The sequence below is a fragment of the Heterocephalus glaber genome, unplaced genomic scaffold, assembly GCF_053883595.1.
Source record: "Heterocephalus glaber isolate CG9 unplaced genomic scaffold, H.glaber_assembly_v1.0 deba00000546, whole genome shotgun sequence".
NCBI lineage: Eukaryota > Metazoa > Chordata > Mammalia > Rodentia > Bathyergidae > Heterocephalus > Heterocephalus glaber.
In genome coordinates this window covers 18,529,883-18,552,503 of record NW_028258147.1, presented here as the reverse complement: position 1 = coordinate 18,552,503, position 22,621 = coordinate 18,529,883, and the positions used below count along the sequence as shown (strand labels likewise).

Here is a 22,621-nt window from a genome sequence, read left to right as displayed (position 1 = left end):
TGACAAACGTGACATTCCATGTCTTTGTAAGTAAATCATAGTTAATTGATGTTGGCAAGAAAATAATAGGGAAAAACCTCAAAGTTAGTATTTTGATGTGTAATTGCTATTTTAATAAGTATATGTATAGTAGGATATATTTGTTTTAGCTATTAACCAGATAGTTCAATTTATAAGTATTTCCCACATGTTTTTCTGAAGTTGACTTTCAGGGAATCAGATTCAAGCAGAGGATATTCTTATAATCTTTTGTTCAGGAGGTAGATGTGTATTTACAGTTTACCCATGTTTGAGTACCTGCTCCAGGATAGTTATATAGATGAGGGCCAATTTCTGTTTCTTAATATTAAGCACATTTTAACTTCTAAGAAACTATCCTTGCAGTTCACATCAGGTATTACAAGGCATAACTTTCCTGGCAAAATGTCTGGGAAAGACTTCCTGGTGAAAAGTGACAAAGGCTGCTGTGTTGCTGCAGTACAGTAGCAAGGAGTGAGATGTGTGTTTGTGAGATGGTTTATGGAGTCGCCTGCTGTATTTTTGTGATAGCTAGAGTGACAGGGATGAGTGATGTGTAATATACAGTAACTCCTGAGGTTTTATTCCAGTTAAGTTCATTTTTTTCACTTAACAGAGAATGAAAGACTGGTGCACAGTGCCATGTTCACATGAGGATGCATTTATCCACTCTACTCTGGTGGATAATAACCAATAGTATGTACAGACTTAAGTACTGGGAGCCCTTCAGAATTAGGGACCAAGCCTAACTCATCTTATTACCTTGAACAGAGCCTTGTAATCCTGAGGTAAAAGGTAGAAAATCTGTACAATTCTTATTGCTAGCTATTTTGATTGAAGTATTCCTTAATTCTATGATAATGGTCTCAAATGATTGAAACTCTAGATGATTATTAAAGCCCTCAGTAGTGGTTTCAGCTGCCTTGGGAGAATTTGATGCAGTCAATTGGCACTCCTGGAAATAAGAATTCTGAAAGTGAAAACATTTCAAATATTTTATATATGTTTTAAATTGACACATAGTACTGGTAATTATATATATTTATGGGGTACAGTGTGGCATTTCAATGCACATGTATAATACATAAGATTGATTTTACTCCATTTTCTAATCTTGAAATAGAGGAGATAAGGTAAGGAGGTAAGCTCATTTTCTACCACTTTGCTTTGTTGTTAATTGCAGTGAGCAGAAAATACCTTCATCTAGTCACATTTCCATGGGAAAAGGTCCCTGTGAGTCACTGGTCTCATTGTTCAGAATTAACCACAAAACTCTGGTACTCATAATATATAGATAGGGTAAGCATCTTTTCTACATGGCCTCTGTTGAACTACTTGATAATACTTCAGCAAATCCACATGCACACAAATTGATGCCTTGCTAGGCAGAGAATACTCCTAATTTCAGTGAGACACCAATGAAGGATGTAAACTCTTGGACACTTGGTGTTAGAAGAGGCATTAAAGATCATCTGTGTCACCTTCCCATCTTAAGCTTGACTGTGATACTGTGATAATTTTATCGATTCCTATACTAAAGTAAATATACATTCTCAGTTATTTTTCACAACACTGTGAGGTATATCATGTTATTATCCCTATTACACAGAGAGAGCATTGAGGATTGGGAGAAGTAACCTGTATCTGATCCATATGTCAAATAAATGATAGACTTAACTGACTCTGGGTTATCTGCACTTAAATATCACCCTCCATTGCCTCTCAGATGCTACCAGATGCTAAGCCTCAAGCCTTCAAATGAAGGTAGGCACTTTACTTCTCAAACCATTCAATTCCTTATGAACAATTCCAGATTTGTCAAAATATTAAACACTTCTATGACTTTTTTTTCTCTATCAAGGAAGTTGTCAGTGGCCCACCACAGATAGTTTTAGTATGCACTTTCTATTCTACCTAATTACAGTCTATTCAGAAGCAGAAAAATATACCAAATAGCTGAGAACTGCCTTCCATAAATTTCTAGCATAGTTTCATCTGGTATCCCATTAAGCAAAAGTACGTTGTTAATATTTCACGATTCAGTGATAATTATTCATTATTTGCCCCAGGAGGGTGGCTCTCTTCACCTACAAGTGTGAGGAGTGGGAAGTAAGTTCTGCTCCTCACCTCACCACAAGACTGGGAAGTAAATAAAAATAGAAAAAAGCCACAGGTCTCTGTTCTGAAGGACAGACTTTTAAGCAAGAAGTTAGATGCTAAGCACTAGGATTTCTGAAGTTTTGGATTGCAGCAGATTAGTAAGGAGGAAGTGGGCACATAGACTCAGCATTACAAATCAAATCATTACTCCCCTGCCAAAAAACTGCAGCTGTGTCCCCAGCTCCCACAGATGAACGTATAACTTTAGGAGTTTCTTCATGACCCTTCCTAATCTGACCCAACTTGTTTTTCATTTTTCCCAGCTCCTTCTAATGTTTGTTCATCATTCCAGAAACATCTTCCCCTCCTTCCCCTTTGCTTCCTCTACAGAAATCCTACCCAATGTTTACCCCCTTTATCCACCCACTGCCAGAAAGTCTGCTTCTCTCCTCATCACCAGAATTAAGTCTCCCTCTCTGTGGTCTCTCAGAGCATTGATTATGTACTTGCTGTTTTCCTTTTTTTGAGAACCGCTGTAGGTTTGTGGATTTTAATAATCAGCTGGTGTGTTTCAAGAACTGAGAAAACAATTCAAGAAAACAAAGAAATCTCTAATCCATTAAAGGAATTTTCCCATATGTAATGAAATTCAAACAGAACCTTTTTATTTAAAGGGAATATTCTCCATTTTTAAGGGAAAATTTTTCACTTATAATGCTGAACAAATACATGCCTACCCTCATCTCAGTTCTATACCTTCATCTTCCTATTACAGTTTATTGGATTTGTACTTTCTCCCTACAAATACGATTTTGGGTTTTTCACTTGCCCTGCTCTTCCTTAGTAATTTTGAGATTCACATTGGTAGGTGGTGAAGACCTTTCTATCAGTGATCCATTATTTTACATAGATCTGAGTTAACTAGTGTTTATGTGCTCTTGGTACTGTAAGGCCTCCTGTGAGGAAACACATTTTGGTTTAGAGGATGTTACACTAACTCCTTGATGGTGGCAAAAAAGAGGCTAAGTTCTGTGTGATTACAAATCTATTCCAATTGAACAGCAAGTCCCCATTCCACCCTCCCCCCAGCCTCTGGCAACTACTATTCTAATTTTTGCTTCAGAGAGTTTGACCACTTTAGATACCTCATATAAATGAAATCATATAGTATTTGTGACTGGCTTATTTCACTTACCATAATGTCCTCAAGTTTCATCCATATAATGACATATGATACGATTTCCTTCTTTTGTAAGGCCAAATAATATTCCATTGTATAAATACACCACATTTTCTTTTTTCATCTATCTATTGTCAATGAAGTTGTTTCTACCTCTTGGCAATTGCAAATAATGTTGTAGTGAACATAGTAATGCAAATATCTCTTAAAGATCCTATTCTCACTTCTTTTGGATGCATATCCAGAAGTAGGTTGGCTGGATCATAATGGTAGTTCCTTTTTTAGTGTTGAGGAACTTCCACTGTTTTCATTTGTGACTGCATCATTTTACATAACCATAAACAGTGCACAAGAATTCCAATTTCCCTGTATCCTAGGCAACACTTGTTATTTTCTTCATAGTGGTCATCCTAACAGCTGTGTAGTAAAATCCTATTATGGTTTTGATTTGTCTTTTCACTCTGTTGTTTCCTTTGTTATTCAGAAGTGTTTAAGTTTGATGTAGTCTTGCTAGTATATTTTATTTCTGTTATTTGTTCTTTTGGTGTCTGTTGTAGTCTATATCACGAATGTCCCCCAAAGTCCTCATGCACTGATAGGCAGGGCTTTTGGACAGTGAATCATAAGGGCAACCAATCTGACTTGCCATGAGGAGGTGGGGTCTGGTTGAAAGAGGTGGGTCACTGGAGGCCTGATCTGGAAGAGAGTGTTGCCCTTCCTGGCTCCTCACCTTGCTCTCTGCTTCCTGGTCGCCATAGATGAGCAGCTTTCTTCCACCAGACCCTTGCCTGCTAGAGAGCCAGCTGACTATAGACTGAATCCACTAAAATAATGAGCCCAAATAAACTTCTCCTTTAAGTTGTGGGGGTCAGATATTGCGTCCCAGTGACAAGAAAGTAAGACAGTATCATATCCAAAAAATCATTCCCCTAACCAATGTTAATTAAGATTTTACCCTATGATTTCTTCTAGGAGTTACATAGTTTCAGGTCTTACACTTGACGTCTTTAATGCATTTTGAGTTGTTTTTGTGTGTGGTATAAGATAAGGGGTCAATTTTTATTCTTTTATAAATAGATACCAGTTTTCTCAGCACTGTTTGTTGAAAATGATTTTATTTCTTTTTTCTTTTTTTGGTACCGGGGATCAAACTCTGGACCTTGCGTTTGTGAGGCAGGCAAGGTGCCACTGAGCTAAATTCCTTGCCCGAAAATGATTTTATTTCTTGAGTGCCACTGTAGACATCAGGTTTACGCTACAGGTAAACTTTAGTAGTGAACTTCTGGGCATCGAGGTTCAGTTTTTAGGATTATTTCTATAGAGTAGTTTTTACAGAATAAGAATTACTGAGTCACCAGTGGAAGTAGTATAAGGTTCTTGACATTTATTGTCAAATTGCTTACCAAAAAATGTAAGAGTTTACACTCTCACCAGCAGTCAACTCCTTCATCAATTCATGACCCCCATTGAGCAGTTTGCTTAAAAAGAAAAAAAGAACAACAAACGATTATGAATTTATCAAATACAAATAAAATTTTGTTCTTTTAATTTCCATTTCCTTGCCACTGGTAAGGTGGAACATAGTTAGATATTTATAGTCATTCTTTTTAAAATTATCAGGCCCATTATGTAAAATTCCTATCGTTACTAGGAAAATTTATTGAAAGTAATGACTTCAGGCCTGGGGATTTAGCTCAGTGGTTTTGCTGCCTGCTGCGTAAGCGCAAGGACCCGAGTTTGATCTCCGGTACCAAAAAAATAAAAGTAATGACTTCATAGGGCTGATGACGAGTGAATAAAATGACATCATATTTCTCATCTAGTACATGTTCAGTACACGTTGGCTACTTTGTCATCTCTTTTGTTTCGCCTTCAGCTCTGTTCTGTGCTTTCGGTCTTGGTGGAAATAGTAACTACCTAGAAACACAGTAGTAGGTGAATATTGGGCCACTCTAGCCTGGAAAAGAACAACCAGAGAATGGAACAGTGCCATCACAAGGCCTCTGACATTGAGTACTCTCGGGGTTCCTTCAGGTCTCCTGATTTGAGGGCTGGCTGCAGCACGTTCTGGATACAGCTTCTGTCCTCTGGAATTTAGCAGCTTATACTGCTTAGCAAGTCCATTGCTTATGAGTAATTAAAAGTTATCCGTTTCTGACCTGTGTGTGCATTCTTGTTTTGAACATAATACCATCCTGTTCCTTGCCACCTTACCCCCACCAGCTCCCTCCATCCCACCACAGCACTTCCTGTCTGGGATGAAACTTCCCCATACTGAGGCCCCTTCCTATTCTCCTTGTCCATCTGTATCTCTTTGGGTAGAATAGTCCTATAAGTCAGTTCTAGGCATTAATGAGGTTACCTCATGGAACACCTCTGCTTTTTCTACCTTCATTACCCCTTCATTACTGAGGCAGGGTATCCTGTGTGTTTGTTAGGCTTCTGTGTCTTTAACAAATATCTGAAGGAAGCAGCTTATAAAGAAAAATTTATTTGGGATCATAGATTTGGAGGTTCAGCCCATGATTGGTGGGTCCTGGTGCATTTGGGCTGTGGTAAGAGAGCAGCACGAGGCAAAAGCAATCACTTTGTGGCCAGGATGTCCCAATTTCTCCTTCAAGGGCATGCCTCCAGTAACCTAAAGACCTCCCACTAGGCCTTCCCTCTAAAAATTTCCACTGTTCTGAGTAGTACCAAGTCAGGGACCAAGCCTTAGCACTTGAGCCTTTGGAGGACATTCCAGATCAAACCTTAATATTACCCCCTCTCTTCGAGACCAAAGCCATCCCTGTCTTTCTATGATGTAATGCAAATTTCCCTGAGTAAGCAGATTGTAGGGCAACTTTAATTGTCACACATGCACTAAACCCATTGTTATTGGCATCCCTGGCAAGATGATTCTAGTTTGAGTTTTGACTCTTTTCTAAGCCTTTCTTCTTATGCTTATGAAAAACAAGCAGTTGTTTCATTCTGAGGGATATTGGAATGAGGCTCTATCATCCAGCAGGGTGTCCAGTGCCCAGAATCACTGAGGAGATAGAGACCTATCGAAAAACCATCAGATGGTTCTTTCAAACAAGACTGACAGGTTTGGAGTCTCTGAACCTTGGTGGCTCATCAGCCCTCTGCTCTCTGCCCCTGTTCTTTCTGAGTTCGTTTCATTCTCATAATCAGAGAGAGGAGCCGTCATGTCCCCAGAAGAGGAATGCTTCTTTTTTTTTCCTCATCTGGGAGCTATACACTTTGCTGTTCCCTGTCAACCACAGCATGTGTGAACTGCCTTTATTTAACCAGTATTACTCAACCAGTTGGCATCCCCCAACTTTACTTCATCATGGAAGGGATACTTTTCCTGCATCTATCCATCCATCGGCCTCCATATTTTTCTAGGTGTCCAATTCTGAAGCAGAGTCATCTTTTCCATGCCAGTAATGCATTCTTGTTACACTCAGCACATCCTACATGTCAGGCACTGGGATGGTGGTCATAGTATGGTCCACACTCTGAAGGAGTGTCCAGTCATTACCCCTGTGAGATAGACAGTATGCTGCAGGACCCCACAGAAAGAGGCAGCCAGCTCACACTCAGACCGTGGCTAAATAACCTGCATGCTCTGTAATTCCCTGAAGGCAGATCCTGTGCCTTGCTGTTGCAAACATTCTCTAAGTGTACAGCAGTATGGAAGTAGTCTGAGTGTATACAGAATGCCCAGATCACCTGCTCAACTCTGAAAACCTTGACAATGGTGGTCCCCAGAATTGAGCTCAGCTGCTAGGAAAGTCTGACCTCATCCATATCATCCAGAAGGGCTCCCAAGTCCCAGGTCCTCTTCTCCTCCAGCACAGTCCCGCACTGGCCAGCTTGTGCACTGACCACTCACAGTATTTTAGCTTTTACTTCTTTTTTTCTTTTTTTAGCTTTTACTTCTATAAAAACTTTTTTTCCGTTGAAATGAAGACTTATGTGAAAATTTAATAAATTAACAAAAGTAAAACCTCTCTGGTTGAACGTGCAATGAAAAGTTTGGTGGCTCAGTGTTGTTAGTCAGCTTTCTATCACTGCCAAAATACCTGCCATAATCAACTTGTAAGGAAAAATGTTTATTTTGTCTCACAGTTTAGGGTATTTCAGTCCATGATCACTTGGTCTGTGGCTTTTGGGCCTGTGGTAGCACAGCATGGCCAGAAAATGTGAAGGAGGAAGCTGCTCGCCTCATGGCAGCCAGGAAGCAGAGAAAGACAAGAAGGAGACAACATGTCCCTTTCATGGGCACAGCTCTAGTGACCTCCATTTCTTCTGCTAGGCCCCCACCTCTTAAAGGCTCCACCACCTTTCAGTATTGTCACAGGCTGGGAACCAAAGTTTTAATACATAGGCCTTTGAGGGACATTTAAGATCCAAACCACAGCACCCAGCACCCCAGAGCAACTCTGTATACAGTTTAGAAAGTAAGAGATGACTCTAACTTACTACCACTGTTGAAAAAGTCCAAGCTCCTGAGTACCCACTCAGTGAACAGGAGTCCCCATACACACTCTGAGCAGCGAGGAGAGGGCCAGGGAACCAGGGCCATCTCCATGAAATTGGGGAGCCTCTGTGTTGTGTGTGAGGCTGTCAAAGGAGAAAAATCAAGAAAAATCACCAGCACCAGTAGGGCCTTCTCTCTCAGGCTCCAGACCTGGCACCTGCTGCCCTCAGGCCATCCTTCAGGGACATCATGCAGGCCTCTCAGATTGTTCTGGTTACCTTCACACTATAAATCTTTTCCCAGAAATCACCAGCACCAGCCACTGTGTGCTCTTCTCACTGGGTCTACTTGGGGACAGCAGAAGGCACAGTAGGCAGTCCATGTAGTTGTTGAGGGAAGCAGGCTTCCATACTCCTGGCTTATTTTATCAACAGAACAGGCTGGAACGATCAGAATATTTAGGTGAGAAGCTGAACTAACAGATATTTGGGCTTTACATTATAAGTCTACGAGTATCAAAGTCATGAGAAAATAAAGAGAAAAGAAGAATGTTTTGACAGAAATGCATTCCCATTAAAGAAAAAACTGTTTTTAAAAAAGCTCATCTAATGTTAATCTAGAAACTCTAATTTCATGAGAATTTCAAGAGGTTTATGCAGGAAAACATTCTGATAATTGTATATGCTAATGGAATATCTACAGGACATTGTAATAGTGATGGAAATTCTATTTCATGCAAACACTAATGCAGTCCTCCCTTTACATCTTGGTAAAGCTGATTGACAAGAATATAAAATTGCTTTTTAATCCAGTTTAGGAAACAATGTGTAGTGATTTTTAGCACTTAAAAATGCTTAAAGCATGGATGCAGAGATTTAAAATACCTTGGCATATTATCTATGATATTGTATATCAATGGCACATTTCAGAAATATTATTTCAATATAAGTTTCTTTGAATTGAGTCATATTTTGGTTCAGAGCTTTTTGGGGGGGCCAGGATTAGAGTAATGAGAATGTATTGTAGAAATATGACCCAAAGGAAAATGAACAAAAACCGGTTTTTAAGTCACATTTCTTAGGAATGGAAAGTTTCTAAGAAGTCTCTCTCTTTAGCAAAAACACTGCAGCTGCTCCAAGACAAAGGCCACTGCTGCCAAGCTCAGCCCTCCCAAGGTTACTCCCGCCTAGGCCACCAGATCCTCTGGCCTCTTCTCAAACTCCATCCTATTCCATCTCTGCACAGCATTTGGTCTATGACTGGCTCCCTACTTTTGCATGTGTGTGTGTTTACAGGAGTGAGTGTGTGTACGTGTATGTGCATGCTCGCACACCCACACTGAAAATTGAGCCCAGGGCCTTGCCCATGCTAAGCACATGTACCACTGAGCCATACCCCCAGGCCCTGATCATTCTTTATACCTTGAGGCCATCTTGGCTCCATGACATGTTTTGTGTCACTTCTGAACTCTGGGCACTCTCCTCCCATGTCCTCACCCCCTCATGCTGGTTTAGGAGGAGGCCCCTCCTGTCTTGCTCAAAGCTCAAAATCTCATGGGCTCTCACAACCCAACTCTAGCCTCTGGCCCAGAGCACCCAAGTGTATTTCTAGATTCTCTCAGGCTCCAGACCTGTAACCTGCTGCTCTCAGGCCATCTCTCCAGGGATGTTATGCAGGCCTTTCAGATTGCTCTGGTTACCTTCACACTGCTAAGCTTCTTTTCCTGAGGATTCCTCAGATTTCTCTTGTGCCCCTTCAGGTTTTATCAATTTCACATAGGCGGCTTTAAGTGTCTGAACAAGATATTTCACATTTAAAAGCTTGAAAACCATGTAGTTACGCAAGTTAAGTGTACACCGTGAAGCATGTCATAGAGGGCCTTTTACAACCTACTTTTCCTGCTTTCTTTCCTAGAAAAGTATCAGAAAGCTTGAGTTCCAATGCTGGTTCTTCCCCATGCAGGCAAGCTTCTTAACCACCCAAGACTCCATTTTCCCACCTAGGAAATAGGAAGAATAGTATCAGCTCCCTCAGAGAGTCAGAGGTAGTATTTGGCATGTGATAGTACTTTACTAGTGTTGACAATTGCTATCATGGTAGTACTCACACTTCACCAAGTTATAACCATTTTATGCCCTTTGATGCTTTGGGGCTACTGCCTAACCTTGCTCCTGTTCTGGAGTGGCCCCAGTCTTTATAGGGTAAATTCTTGTTCATTTAATCAGATTAACTTGTATCTTTCTTTTTCTGTGAAGCCTCCTTAGACATAGTACCCTGCCTTTGTTGCCTTAGGTCTAAATGAGTACTTAGTGTTCTTGTTGTTGTTTTTTGGTATCCGGAATTGAACTCAGGACCTTATGCTTGTGAGGCAGGCGGCGGCACCACTGAGCTAAATCCCCGGCCCAGTACTTAGTGTTCTTACTAAGACATTCATCATGTTCAATTTTATTGTTTCTCTGCCCATACATGCACTTGCTGTCCCCACTCCCATGATGACTATGGAGCTTCAAGGCAGGGACCTAACTTGATTCATGTTCATGTTTTTGAGGTAAATTTTGGGTGCTCCCGTATCTTTCCTTGGGCTGTACTGTGTGGATGCTTGCATATTTTTCAAATGAAACAAAGTAAGTGATGAATAGGTAAGCAAACCAGGAAGAAGCAAGTCCTTTTGGTGAGGATGCCTAAGTGATGCTACAGATCACCAGGTTTACTCTGCCCATTCAGCTTTGCATTTTGCTTGTTTCCATGTTGGTTGGTTGGTGACCCCTAGTAGTCATTTTTCCTCACTGCTCTACTGCAATAAAACTGCTCATGTGTTTTACCTGGAAACTGATTCAGTTGTCTGTAGGGCAAACACACTCTCACACATACACATACACACAACTTAATGTGTATGTGTGAACATTTCATGTTTGTCAGCAAAAATAGCTTCTGTTCAGTGAATATTTTGTACCAGTTATGTGAATAATTTGCATGTTATTTAATCTTTAAAATTTAGAATCAACAAAATGTATGTTTTTATCACTCCTTTTTTGTAGATAAACAAACTGAATGATTTTAAATAAAGTGTTCAGAGCACATAGCAATGTAATAGAGCATGATCTCAAACAGCAGTGCACAGTGGCAGGTGGTGGGTAAGAGAGGGTGAGGCTAGGAACTGTAATGTCCTGCACTTCATTCCACCACAATATGACCTGCATAACACAAGTCTCAGTTACTTCTGTCTTGTTGTGTTCTGCTTATGTGCCTAGGTGAGTCCAGGCAGTAGGCAATACTGAAATTCAAAATAGACAGCCTGTTTTCCAAGTGGCATTAATTTTATTTTCTGAATGAGTTACTGATTTTTTAAAAAACATTTTCTGGGTTTAGAGTCTTTTGTCAGAGCCACTTATAGACATGCAAAAATTGCTATGCCTGGTTATCTTTGATTTTTTGTTTTGTTTTGTTTTGTGGTACTGAGGATTGAACCCAGGGCCTTGCACAGGCTAGACAAATGCTCTGTTACTGAGCTATAGCTATAGCCTTTATAAATTTTTTATTTTTATTTCTTTGGTACTGGGTATTGAACATGGGACCTTGCGCTTTCGAGGCAGGGGGCGGAACCATTGAGCTAAATCCCCAGCCCATAAATTTTTTATTTTGAAACAGGGCCTCACAAAGTTGCCCAGGCTGTCTTCAAACTGGCAGTTCATCTGCCTCACACTCCTGAGTAGCTGGGACTATAGGCATGTGTTGCCACACTTGGCTACTTTTTGGGTTTGTGATGTAATTCTGGAATCAGATGTGTAAGCCAGGCATGGTGATGTGCGTCTATGATCCCAGTACTCTGGTAAGCTGAGACAGGAAGACCGAAAGTTTGAGCACAGCCTGGGCAACTTAGCAGCTTAGTGAGTCTGTCTCAAAATAAACTTTTTAAATGGTTGGGAATGTAGCTCAGTGTGAAGGCCCTGGATTCAATTCCCAGTACTGAAAAGAAAAAAAGGTTTGTATTACATATGTACATACACACATATATATAGAGAAAAAGGTAACAGTACTTAACTACAGAAAACTTGGAAAGCACAGCAAGAGCACAAAGCAAATTTTTATTCTTATATTGCATCAAATATTGTGGCACAGTTAACATTTAATCTATGACCTTTTACTTTTTTAAATGAATATCTATATTATCAAAATAATCTGCAATATATAATATAGTAATTTTTTTCCTTTAGCAATGAATCACGAACATTTTCCATGCTAATAAACATTCCTCTACTGCATGGTTTTTGGGAGAAACTTGATAGTCATCATCTCATTGTACTATAATTTAATTTCTCTGTTCTTTCAGTTTGTTTATTCCTGTAGTTTTGTGGCTGATTTTCATGACTTATGCTGTTGTTGTACTGAAAATCCCCAAAAGGCTATGAATTAATTCCTTGGCATTAATATCTACGAGAAGAATAACTTTGAGTCATTTTCACTCAAGTTATTATAGTTTTTCTGCACGTGTGTCTGGCCTTAGTGATTGAACCCACGACCCTTGCACTAAGTTATACCCCTAACCCTTTTTCATTTCCTTTTATTTCGAGGCAATGTCTCTAATTCATTAAGTTGCCCAGACTGGGTTTGACCTGCAATCTTCCTGCCTCAGCCTTCCAGAGTGCAGGGATTACAGGCATGTGTCACCACACCCAGATAAATTATTAGAGAATTGTAAAACCTTAACAAAAGAGACCTTAGCAGTTATGTGGGGTAGCTTCTGATGGGCTAAGTCTCTTCTGCAACTTTTCCTCACAGATGAGCCACATTCTCGCATGGGTAGACACTAATATACAAAGACCATTGTCCTCTCCTCTTCTTTATATGTCCTGGCTTATATGCTCTTGCAAGGAACTAGATTCTGACATAAATAGAGTTTGAAAAGTTGCTTCCGAAATCTTTGTAAGTACTGTACTTCCATCAGTGTGATTGAGAATCTGGGAAGGAAGTGTGAGGCAGGATGCAGGCAAGCTAGCATAGAACACTGGCTCAGCTAATAGGAACCAAGCTGTTAACGCGCAGGCAGAGCATGTTCTCTGATTTGCGAGCTACAGTTATTCTAATTGATTTTTGCATACTTGTGGATAGGGATCTGCCCTCTTCCATTTATTTTTCTCTTGACAAAGTAGGATGTGAAATGTTGTTCCATGCCTTTCTAATTTAAATGTTGCACATGTTGAGAACTGATCTTGCCAGCCATTTTAAGCTTGGCCAAAAACATAGCACATTGTTGTTATTAGCCTTCATCATTTAGGTAGAGCCAACATTCTGTTCTCCTTTATAGGCATAACGCATTTCCGCCATAAAATAGATATGATGAGAAAGCAGAATGAAGTTTCTTTGGTGGGCTGCATTGGTTGGCCTCGTGAGGCTGACTAGGTCAGGGATTCTAATTTTCAAAGTGCTCTTAAGAAGTAAGATTTCAATTTAATTAATACATATATATTACCTTCTCACAAGCACAAGGTCCTGAGTTTGATCCCCGGTACCAAAAAAAAAAAAAAAATATATATATATATATAAAATTATATATATATATATAAAATTATATATATTACCTTGTACAGTGATAGTAGGAAAGATTACAATTACAAGGTTCATGCTCTTGATTCAGCTGAGAAAAAGATATGGGTGACTAATATAAGTCTATGTGTACAAAGATCAGAGAGCTCAGAGGAGAAGCAAAGAATTGCCTCCCAGCCTACATTTGGGGTTGTGGATGACGACTTTGAAGCCATGAGCATCTTGTTCAGCTTGAGGTTGAATAAGCCATATGTCTCACCCACTTGTGTACTACTATTTTTCATCTGTGTATAGATGCCTTTGTAATCAGCAGTGTTTTATTGATTGTAGTTTTGCCATAATACGTACTGATGACTCCTAACATGGGAATCTGTGAAATTTTTTCATGTTAAAAATTAGTCCAGTTATTTGAAGTTCAGAAACTACCATCTATAGTAGTACAGTCCTAGAGAACTTTCCATTGTGATGGAAATGGTCTCTACTCTGTCCAGTACCATTAGTTACACACAGCAGTGAAGTACTTGAAATATGATGAGTGGGATGGAAGAATTGAATTTTTTATTATATTTTATTTAAATTTAAATTTAAGTAGCCTCGTGTGGTAAAGGCCACCATATAGGGCAGGGACAGTGCAATATAATTTTGTCTATAGTTTTCTAAACTCCCTCCACCAAGTTGTACTGTACTGTAGAAGGGATAGTACTGCTCTACCTCCTCCTAGCTTTTTTTTCAACCCACAAATGTGGCTGGCTACCAGGTCTGCTTCTTCTCAGTTGCCCCTATTCCTGTAGGTCCTTTTTTAGGCCAAGAGAAAAATGCGTAGTGAATATATTAGTCAGCTTTCCCATTGCCAAACACAGTACCTGACACTCACAACTTAAAGGAGAAAAGGTTTAATTTAGAAAAGGTTTTAATTTTGTTGTTTGGGGAGAATTCAGTCCAGAGTTAGCTGACTCTAAAGGCAGAAATATCATGGCAGAAGTGTGTGGTAGATCAGAGCTGCTCAGAGGATCAGTGCCTGAAAGTAATGGGTGGGGAACCATACACAGTACCCAAGGCCATGCCTCCAAGACCCAACCAGACCCACCAAGGAGCATGCTCTCCTGATCTACCAGGGGGGTTTAATACACTGCAAGTTGACAGGTCAGGATTAACAGTCACACTGGGACAATTTTAAAAGCCTTCCCTAATCATAGATAGGAAAGGAATAGTAGTTTGTACTTCTCTCTCAATAGTATCTGATTCTTGGGGCCTTAAAGAGATTTCAGTATACCTGGGAAACATGATTAATTGTTTTTACTTTAGTATGTTTCAAAATTTATACAACATGATCCTTATTTAAAAAGTTATCTATATGATAGGCAGGGTAGATATGCCCAATTATTAGAAACTCAGGTCAAGATCTTGTTCTAGGACTCAAAAATTTTACTTCTTGTTTTATTGATGATTATTAAGGATGATCAAATGGTCTGTCTTCTCTAACTTACACTAAAATAATTAATCCAATAATCCTTAATAAGTTATACAGTATATCTTTCTCATGACTGAGAACTCTAAGACCATCACTGGCAATACCAATATGCACAGTGTAATGGCTTCTCATGAGGTAACAGAATCATCTCACTACCTTTTATATTTATAATGTGATAATTCATTATATAATTGATCATTCATTATAAATATAGTGCTAGTTGGATGCTAGGTAATTGCCTGTCATTAAATTTCCCAAAAGGTTTTTGTCCTGTGTATTTTAAAACAAGATGTAGGAGGAGAGGAATAGCTTGTAGTATCAAAAAAGGCAACCAAAAAAATTCAGGGTCATTGTTGTCATCATCATCATCATTATCATCATCATTAAAATAATGAATGCCTTTTATGGACCAGCCTGGAGAGAAGTCCATTGTCTTTGTCACTTTTTTTTCCAGTACAGGGAATCGAACTCAGGACCTTCCTCTTGCCAGGCAGGGACAGTGCCACTGAGCTAAATTCCCAGCACTCTTAGTCACTTTCTTATCACTCAGGTACAGTATGTGATACTTGAAGTTTAAAGGAGAGGTTTAGTTTGGCTCATCTTCAGTCCATGATCTGCTGGCTCCCATCAGGTTGCATGGCAAAGGGGCATAGCAGAGGAGAGCTTGGAGGAAGCAGAGTGAGTGAAGGGAGGAGTGGGGGAGGGAGATATGCCCTTGTAGGGTAAGACCCCATGACCCACCTCCTCCAGTCAGGCTCCACCTTTGAACAGCACATTTAGCTATAAACTCATCAGTGGACTAATCCATGAATGAATATCACATCCCCGTGATCTAATCACCTCCTCAAAGCCCCATCTATGAGCTCTTGAGGTTTTGGGGGTACATCCAGATGTGAACCATAGCATCCTTGTATTGAGATCTTTCTATCCAAGAGGGCTTTCTGTCCCAACTTCTCCCAAGTGCAGTGACTATGTCACTGTCTTCTTGCTGCTCTTCGGGTGTCTCTCTCCTACTTTCCTTTCCTTCTTCTCCTGCTTTGACACCAGAGGCTTGGCAGTTTCTTGCAATATCAGACCCAGATTTGGGGGAGTTTCCATTACTGAGCCAGGAAGCTCTTATGGGCTGTTTACCCTGATGCCAAGTGTCCTACCAAGAGAGGAGGCTTAAGGCAACTAGCTGATGCCCCAAGAGGGTAAATCCTCAACTAGATGAAGAAACATCGTTGTGCAATAATCTCTATTCTGTGTATCACCTTCTTTCATAAATTTCACTGTCAAAACAATCCATAGTTATTTCTGGCATTACAATTTTTGAATATCTTTTCTTATAGCAGTTCCTTTTGTTGTGTTTTTGTTACATGTTAACTAAATACATCCATTCTTGGTCTGCCAATCTTCATTATCAAGGAGTTGCTTGAGTTGTGGTGGTGTTGTCCATGGTAGTTGCTGTTGTTGGTGGTGTGTAGGCTCAAGGTGTGTTGGGATTGGATCAGGGAAGGGAGATAGTGAGAAATGCTGTACCAGGAGACTGCTAGCCAGCAGTGAGTGGTTAATATTTGAAAATATAAAATACCTTTCTAAATTTGCATCCATTTCTATAGTAAATGCAAAATAATGAAAATGAAAACTTAGTCTTCCCTCAGGCCCCAGGAAGAATACCCATTCATAGCTGTTCTTGCCCTGTACTCTTCTCTCCTTTGTAGACAATAGGAAGGAAGACATGTAAGCTGACCATCACCCCAAGTGAACATTACAGTTTAGGGTCTGTACTGTTCCCCCTCCTTGAATATTCCAATGCATGGACTGGCACCCTTCCTCCCTCCTGCATCTGAGCAACTATAGGTGGCTCTTTGCACAGGACAAAATCCTACTCCTTGATCTGTAAAAATAATAATAATAATGAGCAGTCCTAGTCAATCTGAAATCTTCCTAGTGCAATTAGTTCAGTCATATAACTTCTAGACCTTCATGTTCTATATTACGTATTTTCATTTTTATTATAAAGTTATTTCAAATCATTGTGTCTTCTACATTTTTCTTTATTCTGTTTGATTCCATATTAGTTTCTTTGATTAGGGTATCTTCGTCTGCAAGCCTCTGATCTTCACTGTAGAAAACTAGTATAAGGCTAATCATCTGTAAGCAAACTTTGAATTGCTAGATGTTTTAGTAATTGCCTTCAAATGTAGTAATGAAGTTGCAGGCTTTATGAAATGCTTATAAATGGTGGCTTTAGGGAAATCAACCTATTTTAATATTGAATTCCAAATTCCTATGTATTAACACATGTGTCTCGTGCCATTTTTATTTCAGTACCTACTAGAAATGAAAAGCTTAATCCTCCCCCCAGAGCATATCCTGAAGAGAGGAGACAGCGAAGCAATAGCATATGCCTTCTTTCATCTTGCACACTGGAAGAGGGTAGAAGGGGCTTTGAATCTTTTACATTGTACATGGGAAGGCAGTAAGTAATTTTCTTTCTCTGACATATTTCTTAAGAACATAAAAAAAGTGGTAAACTGTTTTTACCTGAGTATTCATGGTAAATTAATGAGAACCTGAATATGTCTAATTCTTGTTTCCTGTGATGGCCGATTACTAAGGCAGTTAATTACTTAGACACTCCAGTCCCCAGCAATGGTAGGTATTACTATGGTGATGCCACTTCCAAAGCTCAGAAAGGCAATTTATACAGTGGGATTATGCCTTGTGCTAGACTCTGATTACTGCTTCATGTTGGCTTTTCCGAGGCAGTTGGCAAGGAGCCACAATTACCCTGCATTGGAGATGCGTTGGCCATCTACAAAGGCGTGGCAGGTGTATTTCAGAACAAGAGCAGTGGCCGTTGGGCCCCAGTGTTTGGTCCACAATGTGGCATTCTTGTGGGTGAAAAAATGACTGGTAGATGGATGTAGGGATAAGTAAGTCTGAATGCATGCTCTCTACAGATACTATCATTCTGTGGAAGGAGGGGGAGGCTTTACTGGAGGTGAAACATACTCCTTGCCCTAGAGAAGCATGATGTCTAGTCAGGAAGAATAGCCAGCAACACATGGCAGTCACTGGTGATTTTTCAGAAGGGAGAGGTCTGTGGGGTGGAGCAGTCATGGGTAGCCATATGAGTCAGATAAGATTTGAGCCATGTCTTGAAGAACTAGGATAGCAGTATAAGCCAGGGTACCTGTGAAGAAATGATAAGTGGTGGGGCTCACTAGGAGAATATAAATTAAGGAAGAGACCCAAGACTGTGGATTATTAGACCACATGTACCTTCAAACTTTGTCAGTATTAATTTAGGCAAAACAAGCACAACATGTAGGATTTTTTTCTCTCATGGGAAAACAAAATAATAAATATTAGAATCTTCTGATAATTTTTTCCTAGTTCATCCCTGCTCTGTTTAGTCTCACAAACAAGTGTCTTTTAATCCTTTCCACCCTGTTTATCTTTTCTGCTTCCATTTTCATTTTGTAATCTTCTCCTTCCTTTTCCTGCCCCTCTGTAACCCAGAAAGAAGCCAGCTTGGTGCAGGAAGGGAGGTAACAGAGTAAAATGGGTGGAGTAAAAATAAACCCAAAGAGATGGAGTTGAAAGGTGTCTGGTGGTTTTTTTTAGTTGTTTTGAATTTTTCCTTTAGAGAATTAATAATGGGTTCACTTATGTAATTTACTATTTATACCTTGAAGATGTTGATCTGACCAATGCTTCCACTCCTACTCATAAGCGTAAATAACATGCCAGCACCAGTAACTGTATTTGGATATGTTAACACATACCACACTCCACTGAGAAGGGTGGTAGGTGAGAGAGAGCCACCATCCCTCTGGCTTGAGTGCACTGTTGTATGTAGATGTTCCATCCAAAAGGGTCAAAAGAAATTTTCATTTAAACATGAAAAAGAATCTGAAAATCCCAGGCAGATTGAACACGAGAAACCTCATCTAGTATTAATTGTGGAAAAATTAAATAAACAAGTTGGTTTATCAAATAAGAACATATTTGTAGATTGGCATTTTGGATGCAGTAATAGAAGCTTATCAGTTGGATCCTATTGATAAGATTCAGCCTTATAGGAAGGACCAAAAAAGGGATGAGGCAGGGGGATGATGAAGACATGTTAAGAATAGCATCATCATAAACAATTAAAACCTTATAGAGAATAACTGGAAATTCTTTTAAGAAATTAGTAACCAGTTAATGATGAGGGACTCTCTGGATCCACTGGGAAGGATAATGAGACTGAGAGAAATGTGAAGTGACATAGGGAGCTACAAAATCAAGCAAGCTAGTAGTGGGAAAATTTACCTCAAATTAGATTATCAGAATACTTTATTAGGATAAAAGGAAGGGATGAATTTTTAGACATAAATCAGTATGGTAAAGAAATCAAATACTTATAGGAGAAGGAAATTTGGCTTTGGTCCCTACAGATTAAGAGTTCCTGTGAAAATCAGGTAGCTGTGTGCCTAGCCTAAATTAGTTACAATGCCACTCAATTTTCAAAAGCTCTAATATTCGATTTTAGAAAAGAGAACTGTGAGCATACTAACTACGTACTGCTTGAGAATGCCAGGAACAATGAAGAGTGTTTATATAACTGGGTTACTTACAGGGGGTTTGCATTTACATCTTTTCACTTATTCTGCCTGGTAATATTCTGAGTTAAGGAAGACAGAAATGGCCATCTCAAGTTTTAGTAAAAGAAACCGAATCAATAAGTGACTTGAAGTCTTATAGCCACCATTGATAGAGGTAGGAGGTAAATCCACGTTCATTTTCTTTCACTGCACAGAATAGATTAAATATGAGAAGATCAGTCGTCTCTGAAACATTTGCTTGGGCATCTGCAATTTGAATTTGTATCACTACTTACAGGCTAGGTTATACTTATTACATGTAGTCCCTTTCTAGTGTTTATAGAAAGTTAACCATTTGTATGAAATTATATTTTCTTGTTTATTATTGACTTTAACATTTCATTATGAGAATATTGAATGAGATAAATTTTTATAAAATAAATAGTAAATATGTATAAGCAAAGGAAAGAGACTGGAAATAAATACACCTGTCCTAAGCAGTTATTGCCGAGTTGTGGATGCAATTTCTTTTTTTCTTCATATTTGTGGTTTTCATATTTTCTACAGTAACCATTTATTTCCAACAAGCATAAATATGTACACATATACTTAGAAAAAATAATCTTTCATCACAAGTGCTTTTGGGTCCTTTTAAAAAGACAAAGCTATAGGTCAGTGGTGGCAAACCTATGGGACACGTGGAGTATCCAGCTGCTTGTTATCACTGAAAGTTCTAAAAGGTTTGCCATCACTGCTATAGGTCTTCCATGCAGTTTAGAAGAAATAGTTACTACTCTAACTCCAGAGAATTGATTGCAATCTTTTGACATCACTTCTAGATCAATGTCTTGTCTAAATTAAATACATGTTTGGAGCTCAGTGTTTTAAATCAGAAGACTTGAATTAGAATTCTGACTCAGCCTATACTGCTATTAATTTAACCTGCCTGATTTTTGGAAACCCTAAAGTACTGATGATATTGAACGCCATACCGTGTGCACCGCAGGTCGGTAGCTTCAGCAAGGTTGGCACAGCTCCCTCTTGGGAAGTCTGCAGGACTTGTCTGGGCAGCTTGGGCCTGAGCGGAAGAGGCTGCACTTACCCCAATGCACCACTTGGTGGTGCCTTTTGACATCACCAGCCTCAAAGTTTAGATTTTCTCCTCTGAATCATTTTTTTCTTCATTTAAAAATGTAAGATCATTCCCCAACTCCCACCCAACTTCCCTTTTTCATTAGGTAGAGAACTCAGGGATGAACTTAAAGGCATCTAATTCACCATGTTCCATATTAAAAATGATTATTAGGTTATCTTTTGGAGATTTTTTTTTTTTTTTAAAGGTTTAGTTCCCTCAGAAATGTTGATTAGGAAGTAAGAGGTAGTGGTCTGTTTGGTTTTGGGTTTTGTATTTAGTTTTGGTTTTATTTTTCTTTAGTTGCTGTGGTTTTGATTTGAGGTTTTTGTTTTGTATGAGTGTTTTGTTTTGTTGCTTTTTAATGAATTTATTATGGTAGAGCATTAGTCATCCTGTGAAACTGAGTTTTCCATCAGTCAAGCTGAAAAAACTCCCATTTTTTATAAAACCCCAAAGTCCAGCTGATGCATAGCAGAGATTGTTTGTGTTTGAAACATATGGTAGTTAAAGAAAAAAGAAAAGCTGAATCCTCAGCCACAAATACATCAGCATTTCAAAGGTTTCCAAAATGTTTGATTCATCACTGTCCCAGCCCCTGAAATTACACAATATTTTCCTCAATGTCAAGGTAATTAAGAAAATGGAAAATTTTTAATGTATAAGATTGTATAGTATGTTTCCTGGATTATTATACAGCTGCCACCTTATCTGAATTATGCTTATTCTAAGTAGTACAGGTTCTGGTTCTCCTCACACACATGCACCACTGTGAGTATGAGTTGTATGTTTAAAAAAAAGAATAAAAAGTCTTGTTTCATTTTGGTTTTATTTACAGTGCTAATGTGCCTAATTAAAGAGCCACATTTTAAATGGCACATTTTCTGTTTTACCTGTGTCAAATACTGATGTGTCGTTATCTCCCCCTACCTTGATCTTCTCAAGGCTCTATTTATTTTATAAAGCAGGGTTGTCTGCTGACCTCAACTGTGAACTTTTAATTTTCTACTTCTATGTATCAGAAGACTAGTGTGCCGTGGGGTAAATCACTTAGCCTTTCTTTGTTTCTCCTTTTTTCCACTTGATCAACTAAGACTCTGTTTTCTTTTTGGAGATTTTTTTTTTTTTCCTCCAAAGAAGCCACTAAATAATGTATAAGATTTGAAGGTGGTGTTTTGAGAAAATGGCCCATTGTTGAAGCATAGGATGAGATTGTGATTCTAATATATTCTCTTTGAACCAAATGGCAAATGCCCTTCACTGTTAAGATGTGGTTCTTAGGGCACTTCCTCTAACCAAACCTTTTCTCCATAAGTTTGGCACCTTTTGGACTATTAAAGAGAGAATCCACCCTGCCTCTCCATAGAGCCAAGGTTACATTTTATAATTTATGAGAAAGCAATGATCAGATACAGTTCCTGGTCATAACTAATGCACTCTCATAGCCAGTCTTCAGATATTGCATTGTGGTGCTTCCCTACCTACTACCCAATAAAACCACCTTGCTCTCCTCATTAATTCAGTCTCCATAACTGATCCTAATTTGGATACACCCAAGTTTTGTTTGTTTGTTTTTGGTTTTCATTTTGTTTTTCTAAAGAAATGGGGTCCTCTATATTACCCAGGCTGGCCCCAAACTCCTGAGGTCAAGTGGTTCTACTTCAGCCTCTAGTGTAGCTACTGCAGGTAGGTACACACGACTGCACCTGGCTTCACCTGAGATTTTAAAGGGAAAATTTCCTTGATTTTTGCATTAATTTATTCATTCCTTTACTGAACAAATATTTATTGAGACCCTTCTTTGTATTAGGCATCGTGTTTGAGAATACCAAGAAAAAGATTGAAAAGCTGTGTAAGAAAGGCAGGAAGCCAAGTCCACAGACAGCTCTGGGGCAAGGCTGATTATAGTGAGTGCCAGAAAACAGTCTAGGTGATGAGATCAGGAGGAACAACCAAAGAGCATCAAAACTGAAGTACAAACTGGGGCAGAACACAGCTTCTTTCACTTCTATAATGAAAGAATGTGAATCACAAGCTATGCTTTTGACCTCACTTCCTTCTGTTTGTACTGAAGTGTCCCACAAAAGTTGGTCTTCATGGCTTTTACATTGCAGTCAAAACTAGATCATAA

The 22,621-nt window shown here is 39.1% G+C and overlaps 1 protein-coding gene across 12 annotated transcripts in view; it reads left to right on the top strand.

Moving 5' to 3' along the window:
• St7 (suppression of tumorigenicity 7) overlaps nt 1-22,621 on the top strand; it is a 331,512-nt gene that overhangs the window by 281,074 nt on the left and 27,817 nt on the right. For all 12 annotated transcript variants that reach the window (XR_015448731.1, XM_087204602.1, XM_087204605.1 and 9 more), the window contains one exon: nt 17,095-17,245. Coding sequence is in view for 11 of the 12 variants with exons in the window: in XM_087204602.1 (XP_087060728.1) it covers nt 17,095-17,245 (151 nt within the window). In the remaining variant the exon portion in view is untranslated. The remainder of the gene's footprint in view (nt 1-17,094; nt 17,246-22,621) is intronic.